This window comes from Vipera berus, assembly GCF_964194415.1.
Source record: "Vipera berus genome assembly, chromosome: 2".
Taxonomy (NCBI): Eukaryota; Metazoa; Chordata; class Lepidosauria; order Squamata; family Viperidae; genus Vipera; species Vipera berus.
This window is the reverse complement of record NC_138203.1, coordinates 89,324,584-89,344,218: the sequence shown is the minus strand read 5'-3', so window position 1 is coordinate 89,344,218 and position 19,635 is coordinate 89,324,584. Positions and strand designations below refer to the sequence as shown.

The window sequence follows — 19,635 nt, the reverse complement described above, 5'->3', positions numbered from 1 at the left end:
TTCCTAGCATGGAAAGTAGCCGGAATATGGCGAATTGGGAGAGGGGGTTGTTTGGAAGCGTTGAAGCGCCAGAACCTAGAAGTGGAGCTTGTTTTTAGGGTGTGGCGTGGAGCTGTTCGTTTGAAAAGTTGGAAGGGGAGGGGATGATTAAGGAAAGCGAGGGCTTGCCGTCTTTGGTGGCTGTGGCAGTAGGAGCAGCAACAGGAAGGTGGTGGCAGCTGCTGTTTGGGTGGCTCAGTGCCCTCGCTGTGCCCGGCAGGCAGTACTCAGCAAGCGGGCTTGGATGATGTGCCGGCAGCTCCCGCCTCTCCAAGTACCAGGCAGTGCTGCCCAGACACACTGCTGCTCCTGCTGCCAAAGATGGCAAGCACGGCTGCTCCCACACCAGGCCTGGAGCACCTGCAGCGTCTCTCAAGGAGGGCACTAGGCCGCCCCAACTGTAGCTGCCGCTGCCACCTTCCTTTTGTTACTGTCCGCCAGGCAGCCGGTGCTGCCCGGACACACCGCTGCTCCTGCCGCCAAAGATGACAAGAAGCGGCAGTTCCCAATCTTTGCTTCTTTCACTCAATTAAGTTTCCTGTTCTGCGCATGTGCGCACGCTTTTTATGGCTCCCATTTTTTTGCTTTTGTGAAAGAACCGGTTCCGAGTTGCTTTTTGACCCATTCAGGTTGCCAACCCCTGTCCATGGCCAAGAAGATCTTTTATCATCATGAACTAACCAACTGGATGTCCGTACTTAGAGAAATTTATCTCCTGCAACTTATGCATTGATTATCTTAAAGCTGGACTATTGCAATGTATTCATATTCAAAAATGTACCAGGAATTATAACTGATCCAGAATGCATCTCTGTTGATGCAGAGTGGTACCTCTTTAAGGCCCTAAATCATTTCTATTTTCAAAAAAGTCCACTTGTCTTCCAAGCCCAATTCAAAGTGTTCACAATGGTGTATGAATCCATTCATGACCTAAGCACAAAAATAAGTTGGCTTGCTCCTGCCCTGTCACATCTACGCTCATGAACGGGGTACCACTTTCTGGTCCTGCTATAGATAAAATTTGACCAAAAGGATCGTTTCTGTTTTGTTCCATGGTAGAGTCCATATTATGGAACCAAGTGCCAGTCAAGTTGAAGTAAGCCCTTTCCTTGTAAGCAGTTTTTTTTTAAATGAACTTAAAACATTTATTTAACGGTGTGGTTTATATCTAATATGCTTTTAATATTGTTTTAATTGACATTTTTATTGTACCTTTGTAAGTCAGGCAGAGCCATTAACACACTGGAAGCATTAAAATGTATTAAACAAATAAATAACTTGCAAATTTCTGACTGATTGTAAATAACATTTACACACCTCCAACTGTAAATGTTTGGCTATATTTTAGACTCTCTCTCTCTCTCTCTGTGTGTGTGTGTGTGTGTATGTATGTATGTATGTACACACATATACATACAGATAAACTTTAATATCATATTTGATGTAATTATTGAGTGCATTTTTATAGAAATGAGAATGGTAAAACATTACAAGATAAAAAGTACTGATCTCCATATGAGAAACATTCACAGGATATTACATGAAAATAAAAGCAATAAATAAAAGCATTTTCTCAAAACATGTGATTGTATTCAAAATTTATTTTTAAACAAAACAAGACAATCAATCTTAAATAAACATGGTATTCTTAACATGTTGACAGACAATTTGAGATTAAGCATTTTGAACCATTGCTCTGTTCTGTCACAGTGCCCTCCTACAATATTTTAAAGGTTTTTTCCCCCCAAATCAACCTAGATTTCTTATACAAGAAATTAAGTTGTTTATTAAGGTGAAGCATCAGTTTCCTTTAAGTCATAAAGGTTTCACTAATGCACACACACACGCACACACACACACATACTTCTCTTACATAGTTCTTCATAGGTCTCTCTCACCCACATATCTACACACACACAAACACACACACACACACACACACACACACACACACACACACACTGAAGTCTGTTCAGCCTTTTTGGTTTTTGTATTACACTGCACATGATGATCAGCATCAAGCCAAGTCAGCTAAGCTTCACTTTAGCAGTGCAATGGATGGCATCAACCAAACTTCATAGAACAAAGAGAAATATACCAACATCATAAGCAAAATTAAGCTAGGTATCAGTGATAACAACAAACATGATAAAAACACAACTGGAATGGCTCATAACCAGACTAGTTTGCAATATGCAACCTTCCTCAGGAAGCAGCTCTTCCTGATTCACATGTAAAGAATGAAACATGCATTAAAAGCCTTTGTTCCAAGGAAAAAGATGCCCTTCAAAACAATTTCTGTAATGTCATAAGGCAAACAAAGCTCTGGGGAATGTTTCATAGGATTTGTCTGCACACAAAAATGTGCATGCTTAAACACGCACCCTATTACTTTACAATGTGTGTATACCAGACAATTAAATGCACTGGCTCAGTAAATTGGAAAAACATCCAATTCCATAAATACTCATAATTATTGCTAATATGCTACAAATTTTGCTCTTTATCACAGAAGTGTCACAACCTAGGACTTACAGCAGTCTTACTGGCAATGCATTTTGCAAATGTCCTTTATGGTGATAACATGCCATGCCCACAGGTTTTTTTTCCTGGGGGTGGGGTGGGGAAAGCAACATAAGTACAAATACAAAAGAAAACAAAAGGCTTAAATTAATGCAGTGCCCCTCTCAATTTTCTTTGTGATCAAAGTCACATTTAAACAAGTCCAGTTCACCATGTTAAGAGCAATCCAATAATGGGTGGGAGAACAAACTGAGCAAAAGGGGTGGGGGTGGGGAGAGAAACAACATGCATTTACAAATTGGTTATTACCCATTTTTTTCTTTTAGCAATTACAGCTTGAATACAAAAACCCAATTGAAAGACCAGATTAATAGAAGGAAAAAATCCAAAAGAAGATCCAGTTGATAATTAAAGCTTACAAGTTCAAATCAGTAATAGCAAAATCACCTTGCCTTTTAATGTACTGACATCTATTGCAATTCGATACTTAAGGATGACTAGTGTAGACAGAAAGATGCCCACTTAAAAGATAATAAATACCTGCTTCATGAAGTTACATTCTTAAGAAGACAGTAAGAAAATAGTTCATATGTGAAATGTTTCTGAAATGCATCCCCATAACTATCAAATGTTCACTTACTGAGAAACAAAAACACCCCTTTAAAAAAGTCAGAATGGGAATGGAGAAGATTAGCTAGGCTAATTACAGCACAGTGATTAAAATGGTTCAAGACAGAACCAGTTAGAGTTGGCCAAAAGATGCCCCCCATTGAACCACTAATTCTTCCCGTGTTCCACATCAAGCTTGTGGCTCATTGCAGAGACCAAAATAATTTAATCTGTATATACCCAGAGATACACATTTTGCTATTCCTAAGGCAGAGTTACCTATTCATATTTGCTCTGCAGCAACTGCAAGAGGTAGGCATAGATCATTTAAAAAGCTTCTCTCCTTGTGCCCCACCACTTGTGCTTTCCAAAGCTAACCACTATTGTATTACATCGTTAGCCTTTTAGTGGATGCAGTTCAATGACCAGACGGCCATTTGGGACAAACGTATAGCTGTGCTTTGCATACATCCCATAGATTTTCAGTGGACCTATGCAGAATTTATTTCCAGTAGATTATGTCCTTTGATTAATACAGAGCAGCTTTTGCTAAACTGAAAGATGCTGTTTGTAGAATTTGCTGCAGAACATTCCTAAGAAAAATGAATCCTGGAACCAATCCTCTTGATTTGATTTTGTACATAAAAACAAGGTACCATTTGGCCAAGACTATAGATGTATCTTTTTTTTTTCACAGATGCAAGTGCCATGCAAAATAAATTAGGGAACAGATATGAAAACATACAGGTAATAAAACTATTGAAGGTAGATCTTTTAAAAGCATTTATAGAAACATAATTTGTAATACTTTCTCTCTTTTTTTTTCTTTTCTTGAAATACACAGTCACAAAGCTGTGGCTATACATCGAGGATCTCCTCTGCAGTGCCTCCACAGCGTAATCTGTAGCGTCCTGTCCTCCAGCTAATAGTAGGATCCCACAAAGCTGAGAGGAAAATGTATATCGTCATGGATTCTCGGATGAACCATGCTACTGCATAGTCAAGTTTTGAAAAACACAGAGTACCGCCCTGGGGGATTATATGAACAGAAGTTCATAATTAGTAACAATTTCACCAACTAAATTAAATATTTACTTAATAAGCTTAAGTTAAAAAAAAGATTGCTGTAAGATGCAGAAAAAAGTAAGTAGGAATTACTTTTTAGCTATTATTTCTAGTGTTCCAGGCAAAGCCGTAGCTCACAACTTTAAGAAACAACTATTCTGAACCCAGTTAAATAGAAACTAAAGGCTCTATGGAACCTTTAATAAAAGTGTGAATTAAAACATTTTTCATTTTATGTAGATAAATTAGTAACCTGAAAACATTGCATAGATCATGGTGCTTCTTCACAAGACCTGCTCTAGATTTGTGGTACAAAGAGGCCAAATACAGGTAGTCACAACTGGGACCAGAATTTCCACTGCTAACAAGGCATTTGTTAACGGACCCCTGCCTGACTCTGCCACCTTTTTTGCCATGTTGTTAAACAAATCACCGCAGTTGTCAGTGAATCGTGCAGTTGGTTAAGTGATGAGGGTGAGGGCTCATTCTCTGAGCTTGTGGGTTTTGGTTTCTGGACATTTCGTTAACAGGCTAGGTAACATCTTCAGCAAACGTTTAAGGGACGTCTGCATCAGCGCTCGGTGCTGTGTCAGTTGTTAAGTGAATCTGGCTTCCTCTGTTGACTTGGCTTCCCAGAAACCAGCTCAAATGGTTGCAAATGATGATTGTGCCGGTTGCCACGTGTCTGCATGTTGATCGTGTGACTGTGGGGATGATGGGACTGTTAAGTGTGAAAGCCAGTTTTAAGTCACTTTTTTTCAGTACCACTGTAACTTTGAATAGTCACCAAACCAGGGGTTCTCAAACTTGGCCACTTTAAGACTTGTGGACTTCAACTCCCAGAATTCCCCAGCTAGCCTCGCTGGCTGGGGAATTCTGGGAGTTGAAGTCCACAAGTCTTAAAGTGGCCATGTTTGAGGACCCCTGCACTAATTAAATGGTTCCAATTCAACGACTACCTGTAACTGCAGCCAAAAAGTACACTGTGCTTCCTCTAGGTCTTCTGGGTACATATATGGATCACCAGAAGACAAGTCTACTATGCCAGCTTCACCTTACGGACTCAAAAGGGACATGCTGTGGAGGAACTACATAGCCCTGTTTCTACAGAGTTATCAGTACATGCATAATTATTCATTGTGGCATTGTTTATTTAAATTCAACCAGATTTCAAACACCTAAACCCCGCTGTCACTTTTTATGACATTCCTTCTCTGTTTCAGAGATGTTTAATCCTCCCACATTTTGGGGGTGAGGGAAAAAACAACAACAGACAACATAAGAAAGAAAAAAAGAATTAAGCAAAAACCGAGGTGTCTTCAATATTCATGCAAATAAAATAAGTCATGGAAAAAAGCATGGTAATTAATTTGCAAAAGAATCCCTACTGTATCCGAGTCGCCATTCAGTGCAACCTACCTGGACCGCCCTGAGTTGAATGTAGTCAAATATAAACCATGCCAAACAGTGACACATAAAAAACACCATTATGTCCCATCTGAACATATGATGAACTGCCCATCCAATAATCAAACTCGCAACAAAGCATTCTGAGATTGGCTCACAGATTATTGTGGCTGGTAGCATGTTAATCCGTAGTTTGGCCCACCTATGTTTAAGAAATTAAAAATACATATATTTAAACAGGGGAACACTTGTTCTTACAACAACAATATCTATTTCAGCATTCAGACATTGATAAATGAAAGTGAATCAGTTTTCAGTTCATTAGTTTTCATGAGGAACAGAGAAGTTATTTAAATCTTGCAGGCTTTTTCAGATAAATCAGCAGCTATGTTTTTATTGAGTAAATCAGATATGTGATAACCTTAAGTATCCAAAATGCTTTCAAACAAACCTTCTTTCATAATTAGACTTTCAAACCCAGCCTCTTTCCCAAAAAACTAACAGAATGAGCCACATATAGGACATCTCCAGTTAAAGGTAGTATACACAAAACTACTAGCTGTTATATTTACTGTATTGTCTTTAATACTGGTGCAAGGTTTTAAAAGACCTCTGCTAATCTGGGGAAATCTGATATAAAATGGATTTTTTAAAGCTGGTATTCTTTACTTATTGAGCATCAAAGATAAGACGGCAATTTTATTCATTCGTACTCAGGAGTGAACACTATAGAATACTATGGATCTCAGTGCTACACTACAAGAATTGGAATTAGAGTAACGCTGGATTAAAAAGCAAGTGAGATTAGAATCCCTTCAAGAGTAACATTTTCAGGCTGACAACTAGTTGACTCATTGTACTTTATGAATTACATTGTACTAACAGCCGGACTTTCACCAGGTGCCAGCATTTTTTCTTAAATGAAATATATGACTAGCTGAAAACAGGTAGGTGTAGATCTAATAAATGTTACCTCAGTAGACTTGAATTTGAGGAAAAAACAGAGGACTAGAATAGAATGGCAGATCTACAAAGAATGACTTACCTGCTGAAAAATCTAACCCAAATCCTAACCCTACACCCTTCACATTAAATACTTCAGATCCAGCTCTGAGCAGTTTGCAACAACTCTGCAACATCATCTACCGTACTAGAACCAACATAAACCAGAAATGAATCTGAGGTTAATTGTGATTTCTAGCACAACAAACACACAAATAGATTTCAGAATTACTATCAAGGACAATCTGCTGAAACCAGACTTCTCCAGGACAAATACCACATTTAGGTACCATCAAAAGTATTAGGCTCTGACCCGCACATGATTGCTTTTTAAATGTTCAAAAACTAAAATGCATATGTAGTAAGAACCAACTTAGAACAAAGGAGTCATTGCTTTGATGTAATTGTGTCCCCCCCCCAATCAAATCTTTTCATTTACGAGTTCACATAATACCTACAAAATTCAACATAGCTATGTATTTAGCTTACAATGTAGAAAGTAATTGGTTTTGTCTTCTAAGTGGGCATTTTGTATCGTTTCATTCCCAGCATAATTTTGTGTCTGCCTTTACTTAGTGAATCTCAATATTTTAGTTAAAAATAAATAAAAGGATAGACATCCTTCATGCCTTATTTCTTTCTACATTTCTCTATACCAAACAAAGATGATTCGCCTAAATTAGTTATGACTGGCATGCAGCCAGGCATTGTATTAGTAGTGCATATAAAGACCAGTTTCATCTGACATGACTTGAAAGCCAAACTCCTGAGTCTAGTTATTACCGGTAATTACAAAATCAAACAAAATGGAAAACATTTCAGAAAATTTGAAATATTTATTAATGCATGGCTGCCACAAATTTAATCACACAATATCAAAAAAAAAAAAAATCAGAATAAGCTGTCAAAAATCCACACTATTGATTGAATAGAAAAAAATAAATAGAACTATATATTTTATTAGGTTTGATTGGAACTTCTCTAAAACATACACAAAATTGAAGGTATCAATAAATGAGATAATAAAAAGTCAGATTTTTTTTTTACCTTATCATTCTGGACTGAAACTGTGAAATTGAATAAGAGCCAGAGTTTTGCATTGCCACTTGTGTAGCCATTTGAAATTTCCAACCTCTGAAAGAAGGCATATAACCAAGATAAATAATCTTATGTTGAAGGATGTTGGTTAGCCATTTTTTCTTTAAACATTGGAAAGGTAAAACACTGAGTTTGCTTTTTAAATATTTCATAACTACTGTCACAGAGATCTAGATTTGACCCTAAAAGCCATGTTATACAAATTAACTAGAACGATTGTGTGTGAAGCCCTATCTTACATTTCTAGTGCTCTCATACAAACTGGGTAGGGCAGCTCTAACTAAAAAAAAAACCTTTAGGCACAGTTTAAATGTTCCTTTAGTCAGGGATGTCAAACTCGCAATGTCACATGACGTGTCGCGATGTATCGTGACTTTTTTCCCATTGCCGGAAATGGGGTGGGCGCGGTTTTGGCATGACGCATCCAGCCCATGGGCTGGCAATTTGACACCCCTGCCTTAAGCACATATAACTGAAATACCATGTCAAGAAAAAGTTTTCTGTTTAACATGTAACTTTTCTAAATTTCATATAGTTTATATGGAGAGGCAAGTAAGCCGCATCTTAAAAGTTTGAAGTAACAGTTCCTCTTGAGCTGCATAGTGTAATTCTATAACCATATAGCTTGGCCCTTAATTACATTTGTATATGTTATGACTGAAATTTCAATTTTTCTCTTACCATGTGATTAACTCCAGATCACTCACTTTTAAAATACAAATATGATCAATTCAGAGTGCTGACTGTCACCTTTTAAGCACTACGTGGCAGGACCATCTATACCCAATTCTGCCCATCCCACTTCACCTAGCAGGATAAGCATGTTCCAGGGGCTTCCATATTATTATTCATTGTTTGATATTTTTAATGGTTTCTATTGTATTGTGTTTTTATTTGCTTTCCAGAGTTTCTTCTGAGTGGCCATATAAATTTGTTTAAACAAATATAATCAAAATTTATAAACAATGCATGATAAAAGCACAGGACCAGTATCATAACTGGTTATTCCTTTTAATCATCCTGTTAACTAGAAAAACCTGAATAAAGTTTCAATTTTTTTTTGAAAGATAAATGAGACAAATTCCTCTCAGATGTAGGAAAGCTTTAGCTAGGTGCTGTAAATAATTATGTGAAAAAAATGTAACTATACAGAAAATAAATTATGATAGCCTGGCCTTAGCATAAAAAAGGAACTTCCTATTTGTAACTTAATTTTGATGGAAAAAAAATTCTAAATATGACTGAAGATGAACCAGTTTAAGTATGTTCCAGAACTCGACAAACAAGTAAAACATGGCAGATTATGATAAACGTTATAGGTGAACTTTTCCTGAGAACATTATCATCATACCTGTCAGCTATTGCTTTAGCCATAAAGTAATCTTCAGCAATATACTGTGCAAAAGCTATAAGTCCTCCAGCTTGGTCCAAAACATCTTTTCTCATCAAGCAAGACATCCCTGTTACACATTTAAAGCCAGTCATATGGGCAGAGATGTATGTCCTTGGATGGGAGGTGCCAAAATATACCTTTAAAAAAAAACATGCCGAAGTCATGGTCCTGTAGCGTCCCTTATTTTTACATTTAACAGTTGCCATAAATTTTTAAATATCTGCCTGCACAAATATACAAGAGGTAACACAGTCTTGTGAAAATATGTAATAAATGTTTCAGCTTCCTTGGATTTTTCCAGCCATTTGCAACATCTTGTTCATCTTGTATAGAAAAGAACTTTGTCATTATGCAGTCATCCTTATTATTTCATGAAAACTGTAATCTCCGAATGAGGACTGCTGCTGCTTCTGTATTGATCTGGATGTAGATTATCTTAAAACTGAAGTTCTTAAGAGCACTTTGTCACTACTTCTGTTAGTGAACATATATCAATGGATAAATATTCATCTACCTACAAAATGAGCCCACAACATAAAGCAGTTCTATGAATTTGTCTATACTGCCACTTTTTCTGTTCATCTTGGAAAGTTTTTTTTCTTGTTATTAAACAACTACAAGGTCAACATAAGTACAATAGAAATTATGGGGTGTAACAATAAAAGGGGGGAAAAATGGGAGAAGGAAAACAGGGATGCAACAAAGAGTATTACAAATATTTTGCTCCAATACTACTTTTTAATTCAATAACAATAAACTATTTTTTTTGTATTATATATGATGCTTCTACTTGAATTAGCAACAAAACAAATGTAGTGGCAGTAAGCACTATTCAATCCAGCATTAAGGCGTAAACAAAGCAGAAAAGACTGAAATTTCAAATCAAGAAAGCAATATCTGCTAGGGAACTAACTACAATTGATTCCTTTTAATGTCAACATGCCATTGTATATAAATTAAGGCTGCCATATTTGCCACATAGGAAACTATGAATTCATGCAATATGTTTATAAATACGTCAGTTCATCCAAATTTTAAAAAACTGCTACCTCTGTGGTACTAGGAATGTATTAAAATTCAAGGACTCCAAAGAAGTTATTAAAAGCAATGGCCTCCCACTAAAATATAGACTACAGAGAATGAATCATCATCAGAAGAAGGGAATGCAAATAAGCCTTTTCATTCAAAGCTACTAGAAAGTTCTACACGTAAAATGCTGCATGTAAAAGTAGTAAACATTTTGCGTAATAAACTGTCAGCAAAGAACTGACAGTTAAATATCACTATTCACAAATATCAGACTATCGAGAATAATATTTTGGTGTTAATATATGAAGGGAAGACATGGAACTACTTTTACTACTGTAGTGAATATTTTTTGTGGTAAAATGTTTACATTTACTGATTCTTTTTTTCAGCTTTAAGCTATTATAATTTACAAAAATTTAAGCCTACAAAACGGAGCAAACATAAATGAAAACTTACCTGTTCTAGAGTGGCAGCAAAGCCCTGCCTATCTGCTACATAAGGCAGGCCGTGAACCAAACCAACTTTTTCAGTCATTTGATTGGCCATATCTGTTAGTGTATCTGGGTTAACTGAAAAATAAGAACTGTGGTTAACATCAATGGCTTAATGTTTTAAAGAATTACTCTCAGGTAGTTAGGTTACTACCGGTACCTTACAGTATGATATCCTATTATCTAACTAAAAAAATCTCCCAGTGAGATTTCCTAGTTTCTGCCTGCTTTGCTGAACATTATAAAAGTGAAGGAGATTAATTTTTTGTTGTGTAGCCCTAATCTGACTTGATAACTCAGCAATTATAGGAGTGATCAGAGTCTAGAGAATAAATACCATCAACCTGAGATAGTTGCTATCCTGCAATTAGCAAATACAAGCATTGAAAGGAAAAACAACAACAGTATTGTGGGAGTCCCCAATGACTTGCCTGCAAGACATCTTATTTGGAATCTGAAATCTTATTTGGAACCCTGTACCATCTACAAATGTAAATGGAAAGCTGGCATATAATATAGTATCGTATCATATTATAATATAATATACCTTTACTTTTGGATCACTGAAACAGGTGTACGTAATGCTCCTGCCTCCTATTTTCCTCAAAGCAAGCACCTTGTGAGATGGACTTGGCTGATATAGAACATGATTGTCCCAAGTACACCCAGCTGTTTTTCATGCCTAGGGTGGAATTAAAACTGCAGTCTCCTAGTTTCTAATCCAGCACTTTAATCTCTACATCAAACTAGCTGTACTTCATTTTTATTATTTAAGAATGGCTTTCTTAGAAATAAAGATGAAGCTACGCAGGTAGTTATTGTACAATGACTTGCCTCAAAACATGCCAACCCTTCTAGGATGGATGGATGGATGGACAGACAGACAAACATTGTAGAGAACAACTGGGAGACTACACAGGATAGCCAGAAACAACAGTTTGTCTCCTTAGTTTTCCTAATGAATACAATGGATATTTTTGAACAGTAATTTCCATCAGTGATTTTGAGAGTAGGCATCCTCCCCCCAAGGTTGCCTACTGGGGAATGGCTTAAAAGCTCCAAAAATACAAATAACAATCTGACAGTATTTGCCTCCATATGTTTCATGTTACCTTTGACTCTTACACCTTCTACCTATGAGATTTACTATAACTCCACTTCCACAAAATTTGTAATGTCTTCTTGGCAGAATGTAACTTTATTAAGTGAATGATACCATCAACATTTTCATATTATGTTACTTATTTCAATAGCTTGCAAAATCAGGAGCCTTTCCAAAAGAACATTCTATGGCACTGAAAGAAATCACTTACCTCTAATGCCGCTATCACAGATCCATATGAGATCATATTTGGCAACTTCATATGCTGGCATCAAATTGTTGATCTTTGGATTTATTCCAACTTTTTTACCACCTTAAAAATAACATTTAAATTGTTAGTCATTACCACTATCAAGAAATTATGTGCAAACTCTGTATCTCTGAATTTACTCATCCATCCATCCATATACCATACAGAGTTGCTTGAAAAGGTTAAGGTACCTCTGTTCAAATTGTATGTTTCAATGTATCTATAAGTGAACAGAACCGGACACAGCCTCTACAATGTTCTAAAGTTAAACATAGATTTGACTGTATATTTTGTATTTATGTGCAGTTGTTTGTAGGCTCAAAATATGAAAATAGTGAATATAGTAGATTCAGAAGTTTAGACATCTTTTCAGTCAGTATTTTTTAACATCTCATTTTGCAGAAATAACAGCTTCCAAATGTTTACAGTAGTTAGCTAAAAGACTTTCTGTTGTTGCTTTTAGATTTTTTTTTATCTTCTAGCCCAGAAATTTTCTTAAGTCTCCTAGCATGCATTACATGCTTAAGATCTCTTCACAGATTTTAAATAATATTCAAAACTGGAGGCTTAAACTTTCCTATAAGTACATCATGGGGATATGTTTTGGACTGTTATTTTCTGAAATATCCCACTTTTTTCAGCTTCAGCTTCTTCACTGACTGTGGGATACCAGCTCCTATGATTTCTTAATATTTAGTCAAACCCACTCTTCCTTCTACTTACATATTATTTCCTGTAACAGTAGCTATCCCATAACCACAAAGTCACACCCATGCTTAACACTTGGCAAGGTTTTCCTGTTCTTCAAATGCTTTATTGTTTTTCCCTCCCATGGTACCTTGTCTGGTTATCACTGAACAATTCAGGTTCTGTTTCATCAGTCTAAAGCACTTTGTTCGAAGACATTTCAAGTTAATTGCGGTTTTCTTTTGCATACTTTGCACTGTGATTTTTATAATGAGATCAGAGAAGAGGTTTCACCTGCCAAGTCTCTCATGCAGATCGCTGTGATCCTGTATACTGTGAAGGTGTGGAAACTCCAGTGTCAGCTAAACTTGTCAGCAGGCCAACTACAGTGATCTGTGGGTTCTGTTTTGCAGACCTATCTGGTTTTCATTTCTAGCATCAATGTTTTGTAGTTTTACAAGATCTCGTTTTGACCTCAATAGTTCCATGTAACTTACATGCCTTAATTTTTCTCATAGCTGAAAATGCAGCTAGACCTTTTGTAGTCTTAAGCCTATTTTGTATGAGTGAATTACGTTCATTTTCATATGCTCAGAAAGCTGCTTAAAAGAGGTCTATGATTGTTGAAAGCAGAAAGAAAAACCACAACTTGAAAAGTTAGAACAGTCGGAGTATTTATCTATATGTTTTAATCTACTTAAACTGTACACCTTATGAGTGGGTCATCTTTTGAGACCATATTAACAACTTTACAATAAAAACAAAATCGCACTGTCAACTGAAAATGATGTTCAACTATTTTAACTGTTATATTCATTGTCAACTAGAAGTAATATTAAGTATACATTCAGATTTAAAAACCCAACTGTGTTTAACTCTACACCATGTAGAGTTAGTGTTAAATTCTGTTCATTTAGTATTCACTGAAAAATGCAGCTTGACCAGGGTGTCTTTTAAGTTTTGCCCTCAACTACTCATACACACCCTATGTCATAAATGAAACTGAGGTAAATATTTGTGCCTGTAGTCTTAGGCTCTTCACTCGGCAACTTTATCCAGAATTCTTGCCCGTAATCTGAAGAATGATGCTCTGCTATAAATGTATAATATGTATAAGCTACCGGTTTAACAGGAGTAAGCAAATGCACTGTTCAATAATTAATATTTGATTCCTTCTGCAAATATCAGCAAAACAAATAGATTTTACTTAGAGGCATATCCAAACTTTTTTTTCTTGGCTTGTTTAGTAATTTTAGTCCTAGTACTTTCTCTGAGCTCAAACTACCACACAAAGCTATTGCGGTGGAAATATTTTTATTAGCATATAATAATACAACTACCGTACTTCTCATTTGTCTAGCCCAGGGGTAGGCAACCTTGTCTCTTTTATGACTCGTGGACTTCAACTCCCAGAATTCCTGAGCCAGCCATGGCTCAGGAATTCTGGGAGTTGAAGTCCACGAGTCATAAAAGAGACAAGGTTGCCTACCCCTGGTCTAGCCAGTCCTGTTGTCAGAAGAAGGAAAAATGTATAGTAATAACATGTCACCAGCATATTAGTTCATTTTGAGTAAGTATTAAGTCTGTTAAGGACAAATGACAAAGACAGTTTTTTTACTACTGAACATAATGCAAACGTAGCTTGGGTGGAGAACCTAGGAATCATACTTGAACTCCTAGATGCTTTTATAATATACATACATTAGAGAAATTTCAAAAACACATGTTACCTATTTATATTTCCATGAATGACAGTAGACATTCACGTAATCAATCGTCGCACAAAGGAGATATAAGCCACTTTTTATTACAATACAAAAATAAGCTTCTGTCAAAGTGGAAAAAGTATTAACTTATTATTCCAGATTTCTCTCTCTACTTCCATTGGTTTCTGTATCAACGTCTCCAAGCAATTATTAAAAGGGAATTTTATAACTTTTCTTCTTACCTATAAATAATCTTGCATCAACATTGGGGTATTTTCCAAGCAGCTTTTTACACACATCAATGGCAGGATCATCATGATCTTGCACACAAAGAAGCACTTCATACTGGGAGCAAAGAGAAACAATGCAAGATGTTATGTTTATTAGCAAATGAATTTATTAGCAGATAATATAATGGCAAAACTCTAAAAATCCCCAAAGTTTAAAAAGATATTTTGAGCCTCTCCTGAACTTTAATAAGGAAAGGGCATGTCTCAATTCCAATAGATGTTTATTTTATAAATTAGGCCTCACAACAGAAAAAAGGAGAATAGTACATATTACAGCAAAGCACTCCATGTGTTATTTGAGATAATAGGATGGACTGTACAGGAGGAACACGTCTGTAGATAGCTTCAAGCAAAGTCTTGTAAGGCTTTGGAAGCACATTTTTTTCAGCAGAAGGAATATTGGAAACAATTAAATAAAGACACCTGGATTTTCACAATTATATTTTTATATGTACCTAACATTTAAACATTCCTTGCTTTAGGAATCTTTTAAAAAGAGCATTTTAATAAGTACAGATGGAATTTCAAAGGTAGTTTAAATTGCTATCAATTTATATGTCTATAACATGTCCTGTAATTTCTTGGTTTAGAAAAAATTTGGTTAAATTGCTGAAGAAATTTAAGCAATAAATTTTCTGTACGTATTTAATGCTGAATATGTATTAATGGAACAGATTAGAAGACAAGCATGTTTTTAAAATTGGAGGAAGAAACATCAATAACCTGCATTATGCTAATTCCCTGTTAGCCAAATATGCAAAAGATCTGCAAACTCTAGTAATAAAAGCTAAGGAGCAAAGTGAAAAACTGGAATTAAATTAAATATTAGTTAAACTCATGGCAACTGATAGAACCAGTCTCAAAATTGGCAATGAAGATTCACCATAAAAGAACAAGCAGTCAAGAAATATCTCACAGCCTAGCAATAGCAACAGTACTGTACTTAGATTTATATACCACTTCATAGTGCTTTACAGCCCTCTCTAATCAGTTTACAGTGTCAGCATATTTCCCCCAACAATCCGGCTCCTCATTTTACCGACCTGGAAGGATGGAAGGCTGAGTCAACTGTGAGCTGGTCAGGATCGAACTGCTGGCAGTTGACAGAGTTAGCCTGCAATACTGCATTCTAACCACTGCGCCTCTTCAATGGCACTCTGTAGAGCAGCCACGAATGCCTCGGAAAAAATACTCAGGTGCCAATCAGATCTATTCTAGAAAAATCAAATTCCGCAAGGTATGGTATTCCCTGTGATACTCCAAGGAAGCGAATCTTGGACTTCAAAGAAGTAGGATACGAAAAATATTGATGCTTATAAATTAAGTTTTGGAAAAGACTTCTGAGAACACCATGGATAGACTAAAAATCTAACCAATGGATCATTAAACAAATTGACCCAGACTTCTCATTTAAAGAAAAAATGACCAGGCTCAAATTATACTAGTTAGCACATTATGGAAAGATCTGGCTCTCTGGAAAATTTGTAATGCTGGGAAAGGTGAAAGGAAAGAGAACAAGAGGAACATCAGAAATAAGGGGAATGGACTCAGTTACAATGGCACTGAGTATGTACATGGAGATTCTCAATCAGCAGGTCATGGTTGTCCCAAAGGTGTCTTTCAAAAGGCAACTGGGCTTTCTTGTTTTTTCCCTTGAAAATGTTTCGCTTCTCATCCAAGAAACTTCTAATAATAATAATAATAAAGTTGGAAGGGACATTGGAGGTCGCCTAGTCCAACCCCCTGCTCAGGCAGGAAACCCTATGCCATTTCAGACAAATGGCTGTCCAGTCTCTTCTTAAAAACTTCAAGTGTTGGAGCATTCACAGCTTCTGAAGGCAGGTTGTTCCACGGGTTAATTGTTCTAACAGTCCGGAGGTTTCTCCTTAGTTCCAGGTTGCTTCTCTCCTTGATTAGTTTCCATCTGTTGCTTCTTGTCCTGCCTTCAGGGGCTTTGGAGAATAGCTTGAGTCCCTCTTCTTTGGGGCAGCCCCTAAGATATTGCAACACTGCTATCATGTCACCCCTGGTCCTTCTCTTCATTAAACTAGACATACCCAATTCTCTTCTCTGTACTCTTTCTAGAGTCTTACTGAAGTCCAAGTAAATTATATCCACAGCATTGCTCTGGTCCAGTAATTTTGTCACTTGGTCAAAGAATGCAATAAGATTTGTCTGGCATGATCTGTTTTTGACAAACCCATGTTGGCTTTTAGTAATGACTTTGTTTGCTTCTAGGTGCTCACTGATTCGTTGTTTGATTATTTTTCCCAGAATCTTCCCAGGTATGGAGGTCAGGCTGATAGGTCTGTAATTTCCTGGATCCATTTTTTTTCCTTTTTTGAAAATGAGAACTACACCAGCTCTTTCCAGTGCTCTGGTAGTTCCCCAGTGATCCAGGATATTTGAAAAATATAGTTCAGTGCTTCTGAGATCACATCTGCCAGTTCCTTGAGAACCTTGGGGTGTAATCCATCTGGTCCTGGTGATTTCAACTCATCTAGGCTGGACAGGTGCTCATTTACCATTTTCTTGCGTATCTTAACTTGTGTTTCTATTGTTTTTTATGGCACTGTTTTTGATAGGTTGGACTGTTTTTTCCCTTTGTGTAAAGACAGATACAAAAAACAAGTTAAATAGTTCTGCTTTCTCCCTGTTGCTTGTCACCTTCTTGCCACTTTCCCCCATTAATGGACCAATCATTTCCTTAACTTTTTTCTTGTTTTTTACATGTTGAAAGAAGCTTTTTTTTGTTATTTTTGACTTTGGTTGCAAGCCTTAGTTCATTTTGAGCCTTAGCTTTTCTCACTTCATCTTTGCAGGCTCGGGCTATTTGCTGATATTCCGACTTATGTGCCCCTCTTTCCACTTTTTATACTTGTCCTTTTTACCTTTCAATTTATTAGAGAGTTCTTTATGCAGCCATGCTGGTTTCTTTTGAGATCTGTTAATTTTTTTCTTTGTTGGTATTATGCTAGACTGGGCTTTTATTATCTCACTTTTCAAAATTTCCCAAGCTTCTTGAATTGTTTTCCCTTTGAGGATTCTCATCCATGGAGTACTTCCCAAGCCCTCTCTACGTTTATTGAAATTAGCTCTCTTAAAGTCCAAGACTCTAGTTTGACTGTGTTCTATTGCTTGTGCTTCCATAATGCTGAATTCCAATATTGCATGATCACTTCCCCCCAAGGTTCCTGTGGCTTCAACACTTTCTATAATTTCATCTCTGTTAGTGAGAATTAGGTCCAATATGGCTGATCTCCTAGTTCCCTCCTCTAATTTTTGGGAGAGAAAGTTGTCTGCTAGGTTTGTCAGGAATCTGTTTGATCTCCCACTTGGTCCAGAGTTTGTCTCCCAGTTGATGTCATGATAATTAAAGTCCCCCATTACTATTGTGATGTGCTTCCTACATACCTTAGCTGACTAGCAAAAAGTTCATCTATTTCCTTTGTTTGGTTGGGTGGCCTATAGTATACATCTATGGCAATGTCATTTCCCCCCCTTTTATACTGACCCAAATGCATTCAAGATTGTTTTCATCATTGTTGTGCTCTATTTCTGTAGAGATGTAGTTATTTCTTATATAGAGAGCAACTCCACCTCCTCTTTTATTTGGTCTGTTTCTGTTAAATAATTTAAATCCCTCTACCTTTCTGTTCCATTTGTGGGTTTCATCCCACTATGTTTCCATACTGGCAACAATATCATATCTGCCCTCATTAACCTGAATTTCTAGTTCACCCTGTTTACTGTTCATACTCTGTGCATTGGTGTATAGACATTTGAGTCCTTTATGACTGACCCTGTGTTTACTTTCTACATAACCTGTGTGGTGCCTGAGTTCCCCTATTTTCTTACCACGTTTGGTTAGTGCACTTTGTGTGGCACTCATTATTAAAAGCTTGATTTTGCTTGACAGCAAGGTTGATATTCTTGTCCACACACACCTCTGTTACATGCACTGATAACCCTATAATTTGCCAGGGACAGGAATGTTCTGTATCAATTAACTCACTGTCCCCATTGTTTAGTTTTAATATTCCTCCAGAAAATCTGTGAATTTATTGCCAAGTAACTCAGTGCCTTTCTTGGATGGATGGATGCAAACCATCTCTTTTGTACAGTGTTTCATTGGATCAGTTACAGACCTCACAACTAATATAACCAAAGCCTTCCTGTTTACAGCACTTCTTTAGCCACATATTGAATTCTGCTATATGCTGGCCTTTTCCATTCTTCTTTAGCTCTGACTGAATGGTGGGGAATGGAAAGATTTATATTCTATGTGGTCATCTGGTGGTCAGTCCTTAGCTCTCTGAGAGTCATTGAGGTCATTTGGGGGGGGGGTATCTGTTCCCACAGTCACCTGAATCATGAATAAAACACACAAAACAGAAGAACCAACCCAGATGACAGGGGACAGTGATATGTTACAGAGAACTGACTGATGGAGATTACTCAAACAGAAAATAATGTTTTTCCCCCCCAAAGGACTAAATTTTGCAATAACACCAGAACAACTACCACTTGTAGATTTCATTACAGCCATAGTTAACTATCAGGAACAGCAAAGTGGTAGAGCCAGAGGCAGAACAATTAAGGATGAGGGGATCGGCAAGCCTTGCCAGTGCTAAAACACCCCCTTCCAACCTCACAGGAGAGCAATGACATCTCTAGGAAGAGACCCAAGCATCACCATCTTGCCAGCTGATAAAAGAAGATGCACAGTTATCCCAAACACATGACTGCAATGTCAAGGTGAACAGTTTTCTGAAGGACACTGCTACATACAGTAAGAGATTCTAAAGGAGACCCTACCGGTAATTTAAAAGGTCATCAATTTCCTGCAACAACCACTGAAGGACAATGCCACTGACAAGCCACAATACTACTGCCTTTACCCTGGGGAAGCCACTCCATGCATATATGGACTCGTCAAAATCC

General features: G+C 36.9%; 1 protein-coding gene across 2 annotated transcripts in view; it reads right to left on the bottom strand.

Moving 5' to 3' along the window:
- Window positions 1-1,519: 1,519 nt before the first annotated feature.
- The window catches only part of UGCG (UDP-glucose ceramide glucosyltransferase), a 55,640-nt gene continuing 37,524 nt past the window's right edge, over window positions 1,520-19,635 (bottom strand). For both annotated transcript variants that reach the window (XM_081317877.1, XM_081317878.1), the window contains exons 3-9: window positions 14,644-14,746; window positions 11,970-12,071; window positions 10,622-10,734; window positions 9,095-9,273; window positions 7,693-7,779; window positions 5,656-5,845; window positions 1,520-4,200 (exon numbers count right to left, since the gene is read on the bottom strand). In XM_081317877.1, coding sequence (XP_081174003.1) covers window positions 4,030-4,200; window positions 5,656-5,845; window positions 7,693-7,779; window positions 9,095-9,273; window positions 10,622-10,734; window positions 11,970-12,071; window positions 14,644-14,746 — 945 coding nt within the window. In that variant the 3' untranslated portion in view covers window positions 1,520-4,029. The remainder of the gene's footprint in view (window positions 4,201-5,655; window positions 5,846-7,692; window positions 7,780-9,094; window positions 9,274-10,621; window positions 10,735-11,969; window positions 12,072-14,643; window positions 14,747-19,635) is intronic.